Source organism: Mustela putorius, unplaced genomic scaffold, assembly GCF_011764305.1.
Source record: "Mustela putorius furo isolate JIRA1106 unplaced genomic scaffold, ASM1176430v1.1 tig00003983_pilon_pilon_pilon, whole genome shotgun sequence".
NCBI classification, from domain to species: domain Eukaryota; kingdom Metazoa; phylum Chordata; class Mammalia; order Carnivora; family Mustelidae; genus Mustela; species Mustela putorius.
Window position 1 is genome coordinate 21113221 of NW_025422123.1, and position 19668 is coordinate 21132888.

A 19668-nucleotide genomic window follows, 5' to 3' on the forward strand; every position below is an offset into this window, starting at 1 on the left:
CAACATGATTTTGTCCCTACATCCAAGCAAAATACTGCTTATCTTCCTGTTTTCCTAACTCCCTTATCCTTATATCTAATCCCTCTATATTATATCATATCATATTATATAATATATATTAAATCTATATATTATATAGATATAATATTTATATCTATATAATATATGGATATTATATTATATCTAATATAAGGCCTTATATTTCAAACTAATTATTATTTTTTGACTTTATTAATTTTCCTCCATTCTTTCATTGCCAACTTATTCCTTAGAATTCTAAAACAGTCTCAAATGTGGTCCCCCTGTTCCTAGTTTAAGGGCATGTATAATTTCTACATTCTCTCTAAGTGCTTTACGAAAGGTGGGATCTGGTTACCACCTTCCTTAAAATCCTTCCGTGATTCTCCATAATCTGCAGGATAATGCCCAAATGCTTTAACATGATTTATATACATTTTCATAATCCATGGGTTGAATGTGAAGTAAAGATGGAAAAACTAGAAGATAAAAACATTAAAGTTAGAAATTCTAATATGAAAAGCAGAAGAGAGCCAAGAACTAGAGTTATAACTTTGAGAACTGGTCTCCTAGAAATGAGAATGAAACTTGTGAAAGTAAGTAATAACAAAGTCTCAAGAATATGGGAGAAAAAGACAAGAGCATTTAAGATATATATATGATGTACAAGGAAAATATTTCTACAAACAACACCCAAAAGGTAAGTTCACTGTAGGCATGAAGATAAATAGAAGTCAAACATCCAGGAAAGGAAAAGTCACTCGTGTGTTAAGTGGTACAAAGGGACTGAAGACAAGGTCTGACTCTGTGTCTCTGAACTGATCTGAGGATGAGGTAGAGATCCAGACTTGGGAGAGGAAATTCTAGTGATTTATCTGTAAAAAATGATGAGACCTGGATAACCATAAAGTTGATATATCCCCCCAAAGAAATTCCACTGAAGTCAAGTTACAGCTACCCAATATAGTCATTAATAAAACAGCAGGTGCTAAGATCATGTTATGTTGTCTTCCACCCTCTTAACCTACCTATAGGTCAGCCATAAAGGCTCAGCAATACCTATTAGTAGCAGCATGGTTTTGGTCCCTGGAAACTCCCATACAAAGTATGGGTGCCAGTTTGTGGTTCAGCCTCTCCCTGAAAGCAAACATACCATTCACAGACAGCCGAAAAGTCAAATCTAGTTACCCACTTTTCTCACTGTATTTTTACCTCTCTGAAGAATTTCCTTTGGACTTAATTCCTATAAATTATTATCTCCTTTGTCTTTCTGTTTTATAACATTCTTCTGTGTACAGTTCCTCCCGGCATATTTGTGTTTGTGATGATACTGTCTAAACTCTTCCCAATTTATAAACTGTGGTTTCTTAATTATTCCCCCACACTACCGCCCTGGCATCAACACCACAGTGACATCATTAGTCTCCATGAGAATACCCCTGCCTGCATTAGCATAAAAAACAGGTACTAGTGAGAACATATTTGTCAAATTATAGACTTCTATATTTTCTTGAGGAAACAAAACAGAGATGTATTTTAAATATATTGTTATATTTGCATTTATAGTCATGTTTTTTTGTTTTGTTTTGTTTGCTCTCTGTTAATATTAAATATCCTTTTGGGTGGCACATTTCACACATACTGCCTCTTGGCAGTGTCTCCTCTATCAGACTTGCAGAAAAAGAAGCGGTACATTTGCTTACTGTTCTTTTGAGCACAGACAGAGAGATTTATAGACAATGTTGCCAAGGTGTAGAGGTGGAGAATGGGAGGTTGAGCCAGGTACATTGGCCTACTGGGCCAGGAAGAGAAAAAGGCAAAACTAACAGTAGGAAGATGGGCCAATACCAGAGTTGTGAAGTGCACTAAAGGTGAAAAAAAGGAAAATGCCTCAGGGTTTCATGCAATTTGTTTTACCCTTTTAGGGCTAGACCAGAAATCAACTTTCTTGCTTCTTAAATTTATACTCTTTAATGATTTTAGATGCCCCATTCCATGACCTGCTTTCATGATAAATTTCTTGCAGAAGTTAAATATAGACTATCTTCCATGTGTATTCAATTCCTTTTATTGTTGTTTCCATTTAGAAAATGGTTTTATTTCAGCTAACTCATTTATTTATATGTAGTTTAAAAGATGTGGACCATTGTATCCTGTCTTAGAAATTGTTTTTGGTCTAGAAAATCCTAATTGAAACAAATATATTTATATCTACATTATAATGAATTTTGCAGATCAGGAGCAGAGCATTTGACTGAATGAAGAATTTAATGTTAATGTTTAAAATAACCTTAAAGAACACTGTAAGCAGTTTCTAAGGCTTTCACTGACACTTTGTGGCAAAGGCTGGAACTACACTATTTTTTTGAAGTTTTCTAACATGTTTAACGATCTTATACATATGTAATATAATCAAAGAATTACCATCTTATATACCCCTACATATGTGTAAATAAACAACCAATAAATTAACAATATTTCATTAATATATGTCTAAATTATAATATTACAACATACTAATAATACCTTGATTTTACAAATAATAAAAATTGTATATAGAATCATGTGATTGTCATCTTAAAACTGCCATTAATACATTAGAAGTATAATATTTGTGAATAATTGCATTTCACTATTTAGCTATTCATTTAAAAAACTTATGAAATGTGTAATTAAGATTGTCCCCTGGTATTTTCAATCTGTGTTTAAGATTTTTGAGTCACATAGGTGGCTCAGTTGGTTAAGCGTCTGACTTTTGATCAGCACTGGTCTTGATCGCAGGATCTCAGGGTCGTGAGTTCAAGACCCACATTTATAAAAAAAAAAGATTTTTGAGGGACATCAATATGGTTCAAAAATTTATTTTCCATTTTATGATCCTTTTATCATGAAATTTTAAAAATTATGGTAAAATATACATGACTTAAAATTTACCATTTTAACCATTTTATCGCTCAGCGGCGTTGAGTATATTCACATTGTGCAACCATCACCATCATCTCCAGAACTTTTATGTCCTACAAAACTGAAACCCTCTTCCCCTTAAAAATAACACCTTATTTTCCCCTCTTCCCAGCTTCTGGCAACTACCGTTCTACTCTGTCTCAATGAATTTGATTACTCTAAATGCTTCACATTAAGTGGAATCATGCAATTACTAGCCTTTGCGTATGACTTAATTCAGTTAGCATGTTTATACCTTATTTTAATATTACAAAAATTAAATAGATTTGAAAATGCTTAAAATGAAATTGCTATATGTAGCACAGATCTTTTCAAGGTCTTCAGTGACACACTAATTAATATCACACCTGGTCACCTCTTAATACCAATACTTTTAGTATCCAGAGTTAGGAAACTGCCAATTTATGTTGGGTTAAGACCCCCCCATTTGTAGTACTTTGTTACAGTAGCCCTAGAAACAAATACAGGTAAAATGTAAGAAAAAGTGGATAAGGTTTATTCCTTGAGTTCCAGAAAAGAATTAAGAAGCCAAGAAAATTACACAAAAGCAGATATCAACTTAACATGAACAAGAACTTCCTACAGCTAAAACCACCACAAAAAAGAACTCAAGGGTTCTAGCAAGTTGTGATCTCCTCACTATTAAAAATATTCAAATGATTATGGACATTGGGGAGGGTATGTGCTTTGGTGAGTGCTGTGAAGTGTGTAAACCTGGTGATTCACAGACCTGTACCCCTGGGGATAAAAATATATGTTTATAAAAAATAAAAAATTATATTAAAAAATATTCAAATGGAATGGATCAGGAATATTGCAGAGATGATTTATACATCAGATGTCAATTTAGACTGAATGATCTCCAACTCCCAAATTCTATGGACCTATGTTAAAGGGCTGTCAAACAGTGACATGACAGCTTCTTTTTCAACTTCTATTTCAGAGATATATTAAGATGGTTGATTCCATAGTTTGGCTATTGTGAATAATGATATAATAAACACAGGGGTGTGTATATCTTTTTGAGTTAGTATTTTCATTTTATGTGGATAAATACCCAATTTCATTAGTGGGAATTTTCATTAGATCATATGGTATTTCTATTTTTAGTTTTTTGAGGAACCTCCGTGCTTTTTAAAATTGTGGCTTTTAATATTGTACCAAATTATATTTCACCAACAGTGCATGAGAGTTCCTTTTTCTCTGCATCCTTGCCAACACTGGTTTAATATTTGTTTCTTGTTTTCTTTTTTCCTGGCCTTTTTATTTTTTCTTTAATCCCACTTAGTTAATTTATAGTGTTATATTAGTTTCAAGTGTGCAATATAGTGATTTAACATTTCCATAAATCACCCGGTGCTTATCACAAGTTCATTCCTAGTCTCCATCACCTAATTCACCTATGCCTCCATCCACTCCCCTCTGTTCTCTATAATTAAGAGTCTGCTTCTTGATTTGTCTCTGTCCTTTTTTTTTCCCCTTTGCTCATTTGTTTTGTTTCTTGAATTCCACAGGTGAGTGAAATCACTTGGTATCTATCTTACTCTGACTGACTGATTTCACTTAGCATTACATACTCTAGTTCCAGCCATGTCATTGCAAATGGCACGATTTCATTCTTTTCATGGCTGCATAATATTTCATAATATTAATGTACCACATCTCCTTTATTCATTTGTCAATTAGTGTACACTTTGGCTGCTGCTGTAGTTTGGCTGTTGTAAAAAATGATGATCCTATAAACATAGATAGGGTGCATGTATTCTTTCGAATTAGTGTTTTTGTATTCTTGGGTAAATACCCAGTAGTGTGATTGCTGGATAATGGGGTATTTTTATTTTTAACTTTTTATGGAGCACTAGGGTGGCTTAGTCAGTTGGGTGTCTGCCTTTGGCTCAGGTCATGATTTCAGGGTCTTGGGATCAAACCCCACATCACGCTCTCTGCTTCACAGAGCATCTGCTTCTTCTTCTGTCTGCCACTCCCTCGGCTTATGCGCTCTCTCCTCCTCTCTCTCTCACTCTCTATCTATGAAATAAATAAATAAAATATCAAACAAAAACTTTTTGAGGAAAATCTATATGATTTTCCACAGTGGCTATACCAGTTTGCATCCACAACAACAGTAGGAATGTATGAGTAATCCTTTTCTCCACATTCTCACCAATACCTGTTTCTTTTGTTGATTTTAGCCATTCTGACAGATGTGAGGTAACATCTCATTGTGGTTTTGATTTGCATTCCCTGAAGGTAAATGATGATGAACATTTTTTCATGTGTCTGTTTGCCGTCTGTATGTCTTCTTTGGGGGAAATGCCTGTTCATATCCATTTATTAATTGGATTATTTGGATTTGAGTTTTATAAGTTCTTTACAAATTTGGGATACTAACCCTTTGTTCGACATTCATTTGCATATATCTTCTCCTATTCTGTAAGTTGCCATTTAGTTTTGTTGATTGTTTCCTTCACTTTGTATAAGCTTTTAATTTTGATATAGTCCCAATAGTTTATTTTTGCTTTTCTTTCCCTTGCTTCAGGAGACATACTTAGAAAAAAGTTGCTATAGTCGATGTCAAAGAATTTATTGCCTATGTTCCCTTTGAGGACTTTTATGTTGGATTTTGATAAGGATTGCATTAAATGTGTAGATTGCTTTGGGTAGACATTTTAACAATATTTGCTCTTCCACTCCATGAAAGGTCTTTCCATTTCTTTGTGTTGTATTACAGTTTTTTCATCAGTGTTTTATAGTTCTTAGAGTACAGATCTTTTACCTCTTTGGTTAGGTTTATTCCTCAGTATCTTATTATTTTGTGTGCAATTTTAAGTGAAATTATCTTCTTAATTTTTCTTTCAGCTGTTTCATTATGAGTGTATAGAAATGCAACAGATTTCTGTACATTGATTTTGTATCCTGCAACTTACTGAGTTTGTTTATTAGTTCTTACAGTTTTTTAGTGGTGTCTTTGTTTTCTATATATAGCATCATGTCTTCTGCAAGTAGTGAAAGTTTTACCTCTTCCTTGCTGATCTGGATACCTTTTATTTATTTTTGTTGTGTGATTACTGAGGCTAGGACTTTCAGTACTATGTTGAATAAGATTTATGAGAGTGAACATCCTTGTCTTGTTGTGGCCGTATAGGAAAGGCTCTCAGGTTTTCCCCATTGAGGATGATGTTAACTGTGGGTTTTTCATATATGGCCTTTATTATGTTGGGGTATGTTACCTCTAAACCTATTTTGTGGAGGGTTTTTATCATGGGTGGATGTTGTACTCTGTCAAAAGGTCTTTCCAAATCTACTGAAATGATAATATGGTTCTTTTCCTTTCTCTTATTGATGTGGTATGTCATGTTGATTGATTTGCGAATATTGAACCACTCTTGCATCCCAGGAACAAATCCCACTTGATCATGGGGAATGATTTTTTTTTAATGTATTGCTGATTCAGTCTGCTAGTGTTTTACTAATGATATTTGCATCTATATTTATCAGGGATACTGGCTGGTAGTTCTCTTTATTAGTGGTCTTTCTCCAGTTTTGGTATCAGAATAATGCTGACCTCATAGAATGAATTTGGAAGTTTTCCTTTCTTTTCTATTTTTTGGGATAACTTAAGAAGAATAGATATTGACTCTTCTATAAATGCTTGATAGAATTTGCCTGTTAAACCATCTGGTCCTGTACTTTTGTTTGTTGGAGATTTTTTGATTACTGATTTAATTTCTTTGCTAGTAATTGATCTGTTCAAATTTTCTACTTCTTCCTGTTTTGGTTTTGGTAGTTTATGTTTCTAGGAATTTATCCATTTCTTTTCCTTGTCCAATTTGTTAGTATATAGTTTTTCATGATATTCTCTTATAATTGTGTTTCTGTGGTGTTGTTTGCTATTTCTCTTCTCTCATTTGTGATTTTATTTACTTGAGTTCTTTCCTTTTTTTTTTTTTTCCTCAGTAAGTCTGGGTAGAGGATTATCAGTTTTATTGTTTTTTTTTTTTCAAAGAACCAGCTCCTGATTTCATTAATCTGTTCTATTTTTTCAAAGTTTATATATCGCTTATTTCTGCTCTAATCTTTATTGTTTTTTTTTTTCCTTCTGAAGGTTTTATGTTTTTTGTTGTTCTTTTTCAGCTCCATTAGATGTAAGGTTACGTTGTTTAGTTGAGATTTTTTTTGCTTCTTGAGGTAGGGCTGTATTGCTATAAACTTCCCATTTAGATACAATTTTGCTGCATCCAAAAGGTTTTGGACCATTGTGTTTTTATTTTAATTTGTTTCCATGTACTTTTTTATTTCTTTTATTTCCTGGTTGACTCATTCATTGTTTAATAGCATGTTATTTAACGTCCATCTATTGGTGGTCTTTTCAGATTTTTTTCTTGTGATTGATTTTTAGTTTTATAGCATTGTGGTCAAAAAAGATAAATGGTATTACTTCAGTCTTTTTTAATTTATTGAGGCTTGTTTTGTGGACTACTATGTGATCTATTTTGGAGAATGTTACATGTGCTCTTGAAGAGAATGTGTATTCTGCTGTTTTAGGATGGAATGTTCTGAATATATCTGTTGTATCCATTTAGTCTAGTCAATCAAAGTCATTGTTTTCTTGTTGATCCTCTGTTTAGATGACTTGTCTTTTGATGTAAGTGGAGTATTAAAGTCCCTTACTATTACTGTATTATTACCGGTTAGATCCTTTGTGTTTATTATTAACTGTTTAATGTATTTGGGTACTCTGATGTTGGGTACATGAATATTCCCAATTGTTATATCTTCTTATTGCATTATCCCCTTTATTATGATGTAGTGTCCTTTGTCTCTTATTGCAATGTTTATTTTAAGGTCTATTTTGTCTCATATAAGTATTGCTAGTCTGACTTTTTTAATAACCATTTGCATGATAGATATCTCTCCATCCTCTCACTTTCTTTTTTTAAGATTTTATTGTCTTATTTGAGAGAGATAATAGCAATAGAGAGAGCACAAGTGGGGAGGAGAGGGAGATGCATGTCCCCCACTGAAGAGGAAGCCCAACAAGGGACTCAGTCCCAGGATCCTGGGATCATGACCTAAGCCCAAGGCAGATGCTTAACCATCTGAGCCACTCAGGTGCCCCCATCCATCCTTTCACTTTCAACCTGCAGGTGTCTTTAGGTCTGAAAAGAGTCTCTTATAGGCAGCATATAGATGAGTCTTGTTTTTTTAATCCATTTTGACATCTCAATGTTTTTTGATTGAAGCTTTAGTCCATTCATAATTAAAGTAATTATTGATAGATATGTACTGTCTTTTTATGACTTGTTTTGTAGTTGTTTCTGAAGATTTTCTCTGATTCTTTTTTATCTTTCTCTCTTTCATGGTTTGTTGATTTTCTTCAGTGATACGCCTGGATTTCTTTCTCTCTATTCTCTGTATGTTTATTAGTGGTTTTTGATATGGATTACCATTAAGTTTGTAAAAAACCTCTTCTGCATATAGCAGTCTATGTTAAGTTGATGGTCTTTTAAGTTTGAACACATTCTTACTCCTGTTCTCTTCACATTTTAGGTATATATTGTTATGTTTTACATTCTTTTATTTTGTGAGTTCTTTGATTTTTTATAGAAATATTCGTTTTTACTGATTTTGTGTTCATGTTTCCTACCTTTATACTATCACTCTTGTTCTCTTCTTTACCCTCAAAGAGTACCCTTTAATATTTATTATAGGTATGGTTTGTTGTCATGAACTCCTTTAATTTTTGTTTGTCTGGAAAACTCTTTATTTTTCCTTCTATTCTGGCTGATAACCTTGGTGGATAGACTATTCTTGGCTGCATTTTCTTTCCCATTCAGTACTTATAATATATCATGCTATTCCCCTCTGGCTTGGATAGTTTCTGCTGAAAATTCTTTGTTAGCTTTATGAGTTTTCTATTATAAGTTACCTCATTTGAGTCTTTTTTTTCTTTATTACTCTATTTTGCCAATTTAGTTACAGTATACCTTGGATGGATCAGCTTTTATTGATTTTGATGGAAGTTCTCTGTGCCTTCTGGATCTGTATATCTGTTCCTTTCCCAGATTTGGGGAATTTTCAGCTATTATTTCTTCAAATAAATTATCTGCCCCCTTTTCTCTCTCCTCCTTCTTCTAAGACTCCTGTAATCTGAATGTTATTATATTTGATGGAGTCACCAAGTTCTCAAAGTCTATTCTCATTTTGCAAAAATCTTTTTTTTCTCCTCCTTTTGTTCAGTTTGAGTACTTTCCATTACTCTGTCTTCTAGGTTGTTGATTCATTCTTCTACCTCTTCCAACCTAGTGTTCATTCCATCAAGCATGTTTCTCATTTTGTTTATTGAGCCTTTTCTCCTTGCTATTTTATTTCCTTTCTGTGTTAAAGATCTCATTCATGTCCTCTACTTTTTTCTCAAGTCCATGTAGTATCCTTGTGATCATTACTTTAAATTCTCTGTCAGATATGTTACTTATATCTGTTTTTGCTTAGATCTCCTGCGGTGGCCTTGTCCTATTCTTTCTTTTGGAATAACTTCCTCTGTCTTCCTCATTTTGTCTTTTCTATGTGTTAAGAAAGTCAGTTACATCTCCTATTCTTGAACGTAATGGCCTTATGAAAAAGAGGTTGCTGTATAGCATCCCATGTTCTCCAGGGCGTGGTGCTTCCAGGAGTGTCTCCACATGTGCTGTGTGCGCTGTTATTTTGCCCTGTTGCTTTGTCCTTCAGGTCAGTCATCACCAGAGGCTTTCATTGCCCATTGTGGGCAGTGTTTGGTCCCTGGCTAGAATGTAACATATTTCAACTAGGTGTGGTCTTGTCTGTTTATGAAATAAGTTCTGTCACTGTCGCTTCAAGAAGTGAGACTCTCCAAAACTCCTACATTGGGAAACACAGTGTGAGCAAGGGATTGGGTCACTTTTTCTAGGGGTGGGTGAGGCACTGTGCTGAGACTGAGAAGAGCATGATTGAGAGGGGCAGCTCCACTGGAGTTTGATGTGGGTCTTGATATAAGCAAGTTAGGTAGCCAGTGTGGACACTGTGCTATTTCCCACAGGTAGCCATGTACTTATGCTAAGGGATGGGGAGGGAAATGGCATTGTCCAATTCCTTTGTTCCTGGAAGAATCTCTTCTTGAATGCTGCCTCTTTGGAACATGCTCTGAGATGAATGAATAATCTCCCCACTGTGGGCCCCAAGTACACTTCAGATTTCTGTTTCCATGCTTTATGGCTTCAGGCTATTTGCCCTTCCTTTTCTCTAAGAGCAGCCCCAATGTCCTTCAGGCTCTGTTCCAGTAAAGCCCACTGAATATAAAATTCCAGGCTTTAAGCCCTGCTGTTTGGAAGAACTCACGAAATCCAGCCCCTCTTGCTTTCCAACATAATTGCTATGGAGATTTGTTTTCCCTATGTACTCCCTTGTGTGCTAGTCTATCTCGAGCTCTTCTTTCTTACATGATAGGTTTGCAACTGTGGCTACCTCCGCACCACATTGACCATGATCTCTTTCTCTCACAAATTTCATCTCTTCATTTCCTACTCTCTTTTTCTGGCCTCTTCTCAACTTTTAATTGTGGAGTTAGTTCTCCAGTCTTCAAGTCCATTTCTGGGGTATCTAGGATGATTTGATAGTTATCTAGTTGTGTTTGTGGGATGAGGTGAGCTTAGGGTCCTCCTATTCCACTGCCCTCTTCCAATCGCTTTCTCTCTTCTTTTTTTTATTTTTTAATTTTAGCCATTCTAACAGGTATGAGATGATATCTCGTTGTGTTTTTTATTTGTATTTCCCTTTTTCTTAATTTTATTTGTGTGTGTGTGTGTGTGTGTGTGTGTGTGTGTTCCTAAACTCATTGTTTATGCACCACACCCAGTACTCCATGCAATACATGTCCTCCTTAGCACCCCACACCAGGCTCACCTCTCCACCTACCCCCTACCCCCCAAAACCCTCAGTTTGTTTCTCAGAGCCCATAGTCTCTCATGGTTTGTCTCCCCTTCTGATTTTCCCCAACTTACTTCTCCTCCCCATCTCCCAATGTCCTCCATGTTATTCCTTATGCTCCATAAGTAAGCAAAATCATATGATGATTTACTTTCTCTGCTTGACTTATTTCACTCAGCATAATCTCTTCCAATCCCATCTGTGATGATACAAAAGTTGGGTATTCGTCCTTTCTCATGGAGGCATAATACTCCATTGTATATATGGATCATATCTTCTTTATCCATCTGTCAGTTGAAGGGCATCCTGGTTCTTTCCACAATTTTGCGACTGTAGCCATTGCTACTATGAACATTGGGGTTCAGATGACCCTTCTTTTCACTACATCTGTATCTTTGGGGTAAATACTCAGTAGTGCAATTGCAATAGGGTAGCTCTGTTTTTAATTTCTTAAGGAATCTCCACATTGTTTTCCAAAGTGGCTGCACCAACTTGCATTCCTACCAACAGTGTAAGAGGGTCCCCCTTTCTCCACATCCTCTCCAACACTTGTTGTTTACTGTCTTGTTGATTTTGGCCATTCAAACTGATGTAAGGTGGTATCTCAATATGGTTTTGATTTGAATCTCCCTGATGGCTAATGATGATGAACATCTTTTCATGTGTCTGTTAGCTGTTTGTATGTCTTCTTTGGAGAAGTGTCTGTTCATGTCTCCTGCCCATTTTTTGACATGATTATCTGTTTTGTGTATGTTGAATTTGAGGAATTCTTCACAGATCTTGGATATCAGCTTGTATTTCCTTGACAATTAGTGATGTTGAGCATATTTTCACATGTCTGTTGGCCATCTGTATACCTTCTTTGGAAAAATGACTATTCAGGGCTTCTGCCTATTTTTAAATCAGATTGTTTGTTTTTTGGGGGTTAAGTTGTATAAGTTCTTTATATATTTTGGATATTAACCCCTTATCAGATGTAACAGATGGAAGGAGTAAATCATTGAAATAAAAGGCAGATCCTAGCAAATTCACTCAATGATACTGTAATAGTAATATAACAAGACAGATGGTATACCCACATTTGATGTATAAACTTGACAAATCACTAAGTGGTATACCTAAAAATAATGTAACATTGTGTGTCAACTATACTAAAAAAAAAAAAAAGATATATTAGGATGGCATAGCACAATGGATAAGATTTAAATCTAAGCTCTAGCACTTATAAACTATTTGTCCTTAGGTAGTTTCCTTAATCTCTCTAGCCTCAGTTTCACAACTGTTAAGCAGGAATAGTAATAGCAATCACTTCAAATGTAATGAGAATTTAAGTATTTAATAATTCACACTGTTTAGAACAGGGCATGACGCATAGTAAATATTAAATAGTATAATGGTATAATAAATAGTAAATGGTATAGAAATGTTTCCTAAAAATATACTTTTCTCATATACCTAGTCATAATGCATTAACACTGTCTTTCCATCATTGTCTCTATTCCAAAATATGGGGTATTGAGAGTCAATCTAGAACTGCTTGTATTTTTTAAGTCTTATTTTCTTTCCTAAATCCAAAATTGTATCGTTTGGACCATTTGTTGACTAAATATCAGTGGTGCAATGCTTATATTAATTTTCTCATAATAAGCTGTGGTAATGTGTTAGTCAACTGCTAGTATGCCTGTGTGTGTGTGTATCTTCAAGTGCTTCTTGGAAGTAAACATTAATGAGTATCACTTTCAAATAATAAAGACTATGGTTTATCCTAACAAAGTTCATCTGAGTTTTTGGGCACTAATGTACTGGAATTAGAGAAAGATGTGAAGTTTTCAAAATTAAATCCTCAGGAATTCAGAGATTTTATTAAGTTAGCATCTGTTGGTGATGATAATTTCAGTTTCTTCAACTTATGAAACTTTTATAAAGTGGACATAATTGTCAAAAAGAAATCTACTTAGTGACATAAATTTAACAAAATGTGCTTTTATTTCTCCACTCTGTAAGGTTGCTAATCACTGCATCAATTGGGTGCATAGGTGACAGCTCTGACAGGTTGATGGTACCCAAGGCAAATTCACAGTTATTGACAGTGAAGCAACCCATCAATAGATGTGGGTAGCAGTGTTTACACCTATATAATTCTTGAGGCAGTGATTATGTAACCTTTGGATACACCACACAGAGAATTGAGGAACTGGATGTTCCTTCCATAAAGAGCAAATGAATAAGATAGAACAGCTTTTAAAAATGAGGATAAACTGAGAGGCAATGAAGAAGACTTGACTCTGGAAGTATTTAAAAATTTGTCTGTTTGAGGTGATGTTTAGAGGTCATCAAGAGTAATAGAGAGGAAAGAGGATTGAGTCTCTAGAGTTTATGTGTGCTTTGGTCTAACTAGTTCACCCCCCCAGCAAAAATATAACCCTTACTTGGTGCTTAATCCCAGTTGTAGCTGTAGTTCTGTGCTTTATGAGCCAATTGTCCCTAGCCAAGCTCCACAAATTCCCTGTATCTCAAATACTGCATGTATAAAATGATGGTAACAATATCTTCCCTTAGGATTATCAAGATTAAATAACCTAAGGATATGAACCATATAGACCAGTGTTTGCCAATAATAGGAGCTGAAAAATTGTTGACTTTTATCTTTTAAACCTCTTTATCAGTTAAAAGTTCCAAATGCAGAGGACAGATGGGGTAAACATCGTGGTTGAGGCAAATATTACAGTTCATTGAAAATAGCTGGCTCCTAATTCATCTCACTTCAGTAAATATTTCTTATGTCTCTACTACAAGCTGAGCACTGAGGGAATAGAAAAAAGAATGAAAGATCGTTCTTAAACTTCTGGGAATCACAATTCAAAATCAAGTAGAAATGAATGCAGTATTATGATCCATTGAGAAATGTCTTGTAAGGTAAATGAACTGAGGTTAAGCATGGATTCAACATTCACACAGACTGACTGATTCAATGAAAACAGTATAGTCTTACATCATCTTCCTTTTTCAATAGTTATTTGTGCTCTTTACAGGATCAATACCTATTTTCTTTGTATAGTTATTGTCTTGGTCTATTTGGGCTGCTATAACAGAATACCATATACTAGGTGGCTCTTAAGTCACATAAATTTAATTCTTACAATTCTGGAATCTGAGAAGTCCAAAATCAAGGATGTGGCAGATTCAGTGTCTGGTGAGGGTCAATTTCCTGGTTCATAGCCAACAGTTTTTTCACTTTGTCCTCAAGAGGTGGGAGCATCAGAGGATCTCTCTGAAGTCCCTTTAATAAGGACACTAATCCCATTCTTTTTTTTTTTAGATTTTATTTTTTTATTTTATTTTATTTATTTGACAGAGAGAGAGAGAGATCACGAGTAGGCAGAGAGGCGGGCAGAGAGCAGGGTTGCGGGGGGGGGGGGGAGCAGATTCCCTGCTGAGCAGAGCAGAGACCCTGATGTGGAGCTTGATCCCAGGCCCCTGAGATCATGACCTGAGCTGAAGGCAGAGGCTTAACCCACTGAGCCACTCAGGCGCCCCACTAATCCCATTCTTTTTTTTTTTTTAAGATTTTATTTATTTATTTGACAGACAGAGATCACAAGTAGGCAGAGAGGCAGGCAGAGAGAGAGAGGGAAGGAAGCAGGCTCCCTGCAGAGAAGAGAGCCTGATGCGGGGCTCGATCCCAGGACCCTGGGATCATGACCTGAGCCGAAGGCAGAGGCCTTAACCCACTGAGCCACCCAGGCGCCCCCACTAATCCCATTCTTGAGGGCTCTACCATGATGATCTATTCAGCTCCTAAAACACACCTCTTAATACCATCATACTGGGTGTTAGGATTTCAACATATGAATTTTGTGAGGATATGAATATTTAGTCCTTAATAGTAACTATTCTTTTTCCCCCCAAAATTAGTTTGTGTGGCAGTGTGGAAGAACCACCACATGAGGACGGTAACCAACTACTTCATAGTCAACCTTTCTCTGGCTGATGTGCTCGTGACAATTACCTGCCTCCCGGCCACACTGGTGGTGGACATCACTGAGACCTGGTTCTTTGGACAGTCCCTCTGTAAAGTTATTCCATATTTACAGGTAATTGTTTTTCACACTTCTTTTGATCCAAACACAGAAGTTACTGAAAAAGTATCTTCTATTAAATATTGAAAAGTATTTTCACTTGTAATCATCTTTTAGGTTAACTAGTGAGCTAAGAGACAAATATACTTGCTTACAGAATTAGCAAAGTTGAGAAAAGTAATATTTGATATTTTGGGGTAAATAAGTTAAGTTCTGGGTAAAAAAAAATAAAGGAACAGAATCCTCAAGTCATTAGATGCTGACAACCCTTTTATTTCTTTGATGTCTAATTTTTCCATTGTAAAATGAGGAAATTGAACAAATTAATGATTGAGACTCTTATTCAAATAAGCAAGTTCTGTCTATTTTTATAAGTGGTTTTGTTTCACACTGAGAAATTAAAGCTATGTGATCAAAGCAAATACAGTAAACAGATTTTAGTGTTGGTTCTGAATCATACTACCAGGTTTGGAAGCTCTGTTCTGCTTTATTGAATGTGTGCCATCAAGACAAATACATAAGTTCTTTGTGATTCAATTATTAGAAAAGGATAATAATGAATAATACCATAAAAAAACTGAGAACAAATACTTTCAGAGAATAATTTTGTGATGGATATTCTGATAGTTCTAAAGATTTTTGAAAGTGAAATGTTTTTAAACTAGTGAGCACAGTCACATCCCTCAAAGAGATGGATTCTCTTTAGCAACTGGACACTGAATGAGATTGTGCCATTCTCTGCTTGTCTTCTTGTAACCATCCTCCACCCCTCATTCCCTACTCCATCCAGTTCCCAGATGGTGATCACAGTATTTGGAAGGAATGAAAATATGCTGCCAATAATGAAAAATTGGTGCAGGTAGAACAATCGGACATGTCAACAGCAACAACAACAACAACAAAATAAGATACAGACCTTACATTCTTGACAAAAATTAACTCAGAATGGATTGTAGACCTGAGTATAAATTGTAAAACTATAAAACCCCTATAAGATAACAAAGAAGAAAACCTAGATGATTTCGGTTATATTGATGACTTTTTAGATACGATACCAAAGGCATGTACCTTGAAAGAAATAATTGATAAGCCAGCTTCACTAAAATTAAAAACTTCTACTCTGTGGAAGACAAGAGAATTGGAAGACAGAGACCCAGAAAAAAATATTTTCAAAAGATACATATAATAAAGTACTGAGATCCAAAACATACAAAGAACACTTAAAACTCAACAATAAGGAAAGAAATAACCCAATTAAAAAAAAAAATGGCCCTTAAGACCTGAACAGAACTTCATCAAATAAGATATACAGATGGCAAAGAAGCATGTGAAAAGATGTTCCTCACCATACCTCATAAGCAAAATGCAAATTAAAACAACAAAGAAATACCACTATATACCAAGTAGAATCGCCAGATTCTAGAACTCTGACAACACCAAAAGCTGGTAAGAATGTGGAGCACTAGGAGCTCTCATTTATTGCTGATGGTACAGCCACTTTGATACACACTCTGGGAGTTTCCTATAAAACTATACATACTCTCTTCATATGATCCAACGATTGCATTCTTTGGTATTAACCCAAAGGAGTTGAAAACTTACATCTACACGAAAACTTGCATACAAATGTTTATAGCAGTTTTATTCACAATCACCAAAACTTGGATGCAACCAAGATGTCCTTCAGTAGTAGAATGGATAAATTAAGTGTTGTACATCCAGACATACAGGTAGAATATTATTCAACACTAAAATGAACTGTCCAGCCATGAAAAGACATGTGGGAACTCAAATGCATATTACTAAGTAAAAGAAGCTGAACCTGAGAAGGCTATATATTATATGATTTCAATAATATGACATTCTGGAAAAGACAAAACTAGAGAGAGTAAAAAGATAAATGGGTGGCAGAGATGAGCACAGAAAATTGTGATATGATAGTGTAATTGTGGGTACCTGTCATTATACACTTTTCTAAATGCATAGAATGTACACCACTAAGAGTGAACCAAAATATAAACTATGGGCTTCTTGTGATGATGGTGTGTCAGTGTTGGTTCATCGGTTGTAACAGATGTACCACTCTGGTGGAGGGATGTTGATAATGGGACAGATAGGGAACATATAGTAAATCTCTGTACCTTCCCCTCAATTTTGCTGTGATCTTAAATGTACCCCCAAAATAAAGTTTTAATTAAAAACAAAAGTTGGGGGGAGACATAAATAGCCATTGCTGGAAATTATGTTGATTAAGCTTTTGGATCTGAATTTTTTTTTTTCCCCCTCAAGGTTGGTTTTTTTTTTTTTTATCTTTAAAAGTTTTTTTATTTTTTATAATTTTTTTATTTTTTATTAACATATAATATATTATTAGCCCCAGGGGCACAGGTCTGTGAATCGCCAGGTTTACACACTCCATAGCATTTACCATAGCACATACCTTCCCCTATGTCCATAACCCAACAACCCTCTCCCTACACCCCTCTCCCCAGCAACCCTCAGTTTGTTTTGTGAGATTAAGAGTCTCTTATGATTTCTCTCCCTCCAATCCCATCTTGTTTCATTTATGCCTTTGGATCCGAAGTGTTTTGAAGAGATCTTCAGCTCAATAGTTTTTCAATAACCTCATAAGGAAAAGTGGTAATCTTTTAGATAAGTTTAGACATCATTGACAGAATAGCAAGTGTAAAATGCCATGGACATTGTAAGCTTTATTGCAAACATTAGCTAGAAGGTTAGTTTGTGTCAATCAGATGAAAACCATGAATGTGTTACAAAAATAAAATTCAGTAACTTTTTCTGTTTTGAGATAAGTAGTACATTGAGCAACAGAGAAAAGTATCCTTATTTTAAAAAAATAAGTAACAAATTAGTCTTAAGTTTTGCCTAGAGACATAGGAGACATTACAAATAGACCAGAATTCTAATATTTTACCATCTCTTGGTTTTAATAACCACCCAGGGGAAAATTTGAGGGATCCTCTTAAGTTTCTAGATACCTGCTGTTGTCCGGACTCTTCTACTGGCTGAGCGAGAATACTTTACGCTCTCTCTACAAACTAGAAGATTCCCCAATGAACAGTGGGGTGATGAGGGAGGAGTGGATCTTCCTGTAGTAAGTACAATCCTGCTCTATAAAACTATACATACTCTCTTCATATGATCCAACTGTACATAATAACTTCTTATAGACCAGGTATTCCAGACTCTTCTGTGAACAGTCAAGGACAGTCTAGATGTAGTGTGTATCCAGAGAGTGATGCAAGACATGGGTCCCTCTTAAAATTATTGATAGTACTATTTCATTTAGCACAACTTATTAACAAGTCCTACTGTGATGAAATATCTTCTTTTCCTGGGAGATTTTGTTAGCTTCTCTATAGATAGTGTCCTGTCTAGTCAAGACCTCAACTGAATCTCTCCTCCATAGGCCAAGGAAAACTACAGAGTAACCACAAGATGTAAGTCAAGTGAAAAAGACTAGATCCATTCATTACCTCATTCAGCATTACTTCTTGATGAAAAATTATATATGCACAAAAAACTGGGTGCCCTAGTTAAACTAGTATCTTCAAATTCTCTCAACATTTATTGCCCATTTTCCATAGAATTTCCCCAAATGGAATGAATAGTATCAATGAACAATAAGCTGTTCATTCAAATTTGAATAGTTGTTTTCCCTTAGTTGTGATATTCTGAAACTGATGTTTCAGTTTCATATCAGTCCCTGATATGAAATTTATGTCCCACTGAATGTTTAAAAACATATCACAAAAGTGTTTATCCAGCCAGATTTTAAGGTTATTCAGTTATGTTTGATATTCTTAGGACATGTATTAATTTTCTATGACCTATATGTCCTTTTTCTTCTAAATACAATATAAAGAAACCTTTAGGTTTATGACTGATATATAATAACACTTCTCGAAATGCTCAAAAATCTTAAAAATCTCACAAATGTAATAAAGCTTTGCTGAATAATTCAAACGACGCTTTTGTATCTTTAGTAACTCCTTAAATCTAAGACTATTAACGTTAACTGGGCTATGTATCAAATAATTAACATAAATTTCTTAGAAAATTAAGACATGTTTCATTTTTCTTCTCACACTTATGGGAGCAGTTGGTACTTTTTAGAGTGACTTTTTTTTTTTTTCAACTGCAGAAGAAGCTCTGTATAGGCAATGTCAGGAAAAGAAGAACAAAAGGCCACCTGAGATGGAGATGGTGGGTGATAGGTGGTAGAATAGGGCTCCTTCATTCTCAGTAACACTTACCCACCTTCCAGTCTATCAGTCCCTCTGTCCAGATCTATGATATAACAAAACTTGTTTCTTTTCCTTTTTTCTTTCTTCCTCCCTCTCTTTCTCTTTTTCTTTAGTTTTAAAAAATTTTAATGTAATCTCTATACCCAATGTGGGGCTCAAACTCACAACCCAGGATCAAGAGTCTCATGCTATACTGACTGAGTCAACCAGGTGCCCCTGAATTTCCATTTCTACTTGCCATCGATCTTTGAGGTCTTTTGTCATAGCTATATGCTAGCATAGAACAGACTCATCATTTACTGGAACAAGTCTCCAGCATTCCCTGACCACAGGGTGCCCATAGTAGGGTAAAAGGTCAAGTGCCTATAGCAGACATTCACATCATCTTATCCCAC

General features: G+C 35.2%; 1 protein-coding gene across 1 annotated transcript in view; it reads left to right on the forward strand.

Annotated features, from left to right (window-relative positions):
• The window catches only part of HCRTR2 (hypocretin receptor 2), a 110329-nt gene that overhangs the window by 56559 nt on the left and 34102 nt on the right, over positions 1-19668 (forward strand). Inside the window, exon 2 of the mRNA XM_004772409.3 lies at positions 14842-15020. Coding sequence (XP_004772466.3) covers positions 14842-15020 — 179 coding nt within the window. The remainder of the gene's footprint in view (positions 1-14841; positions 15021-19668) is intronic.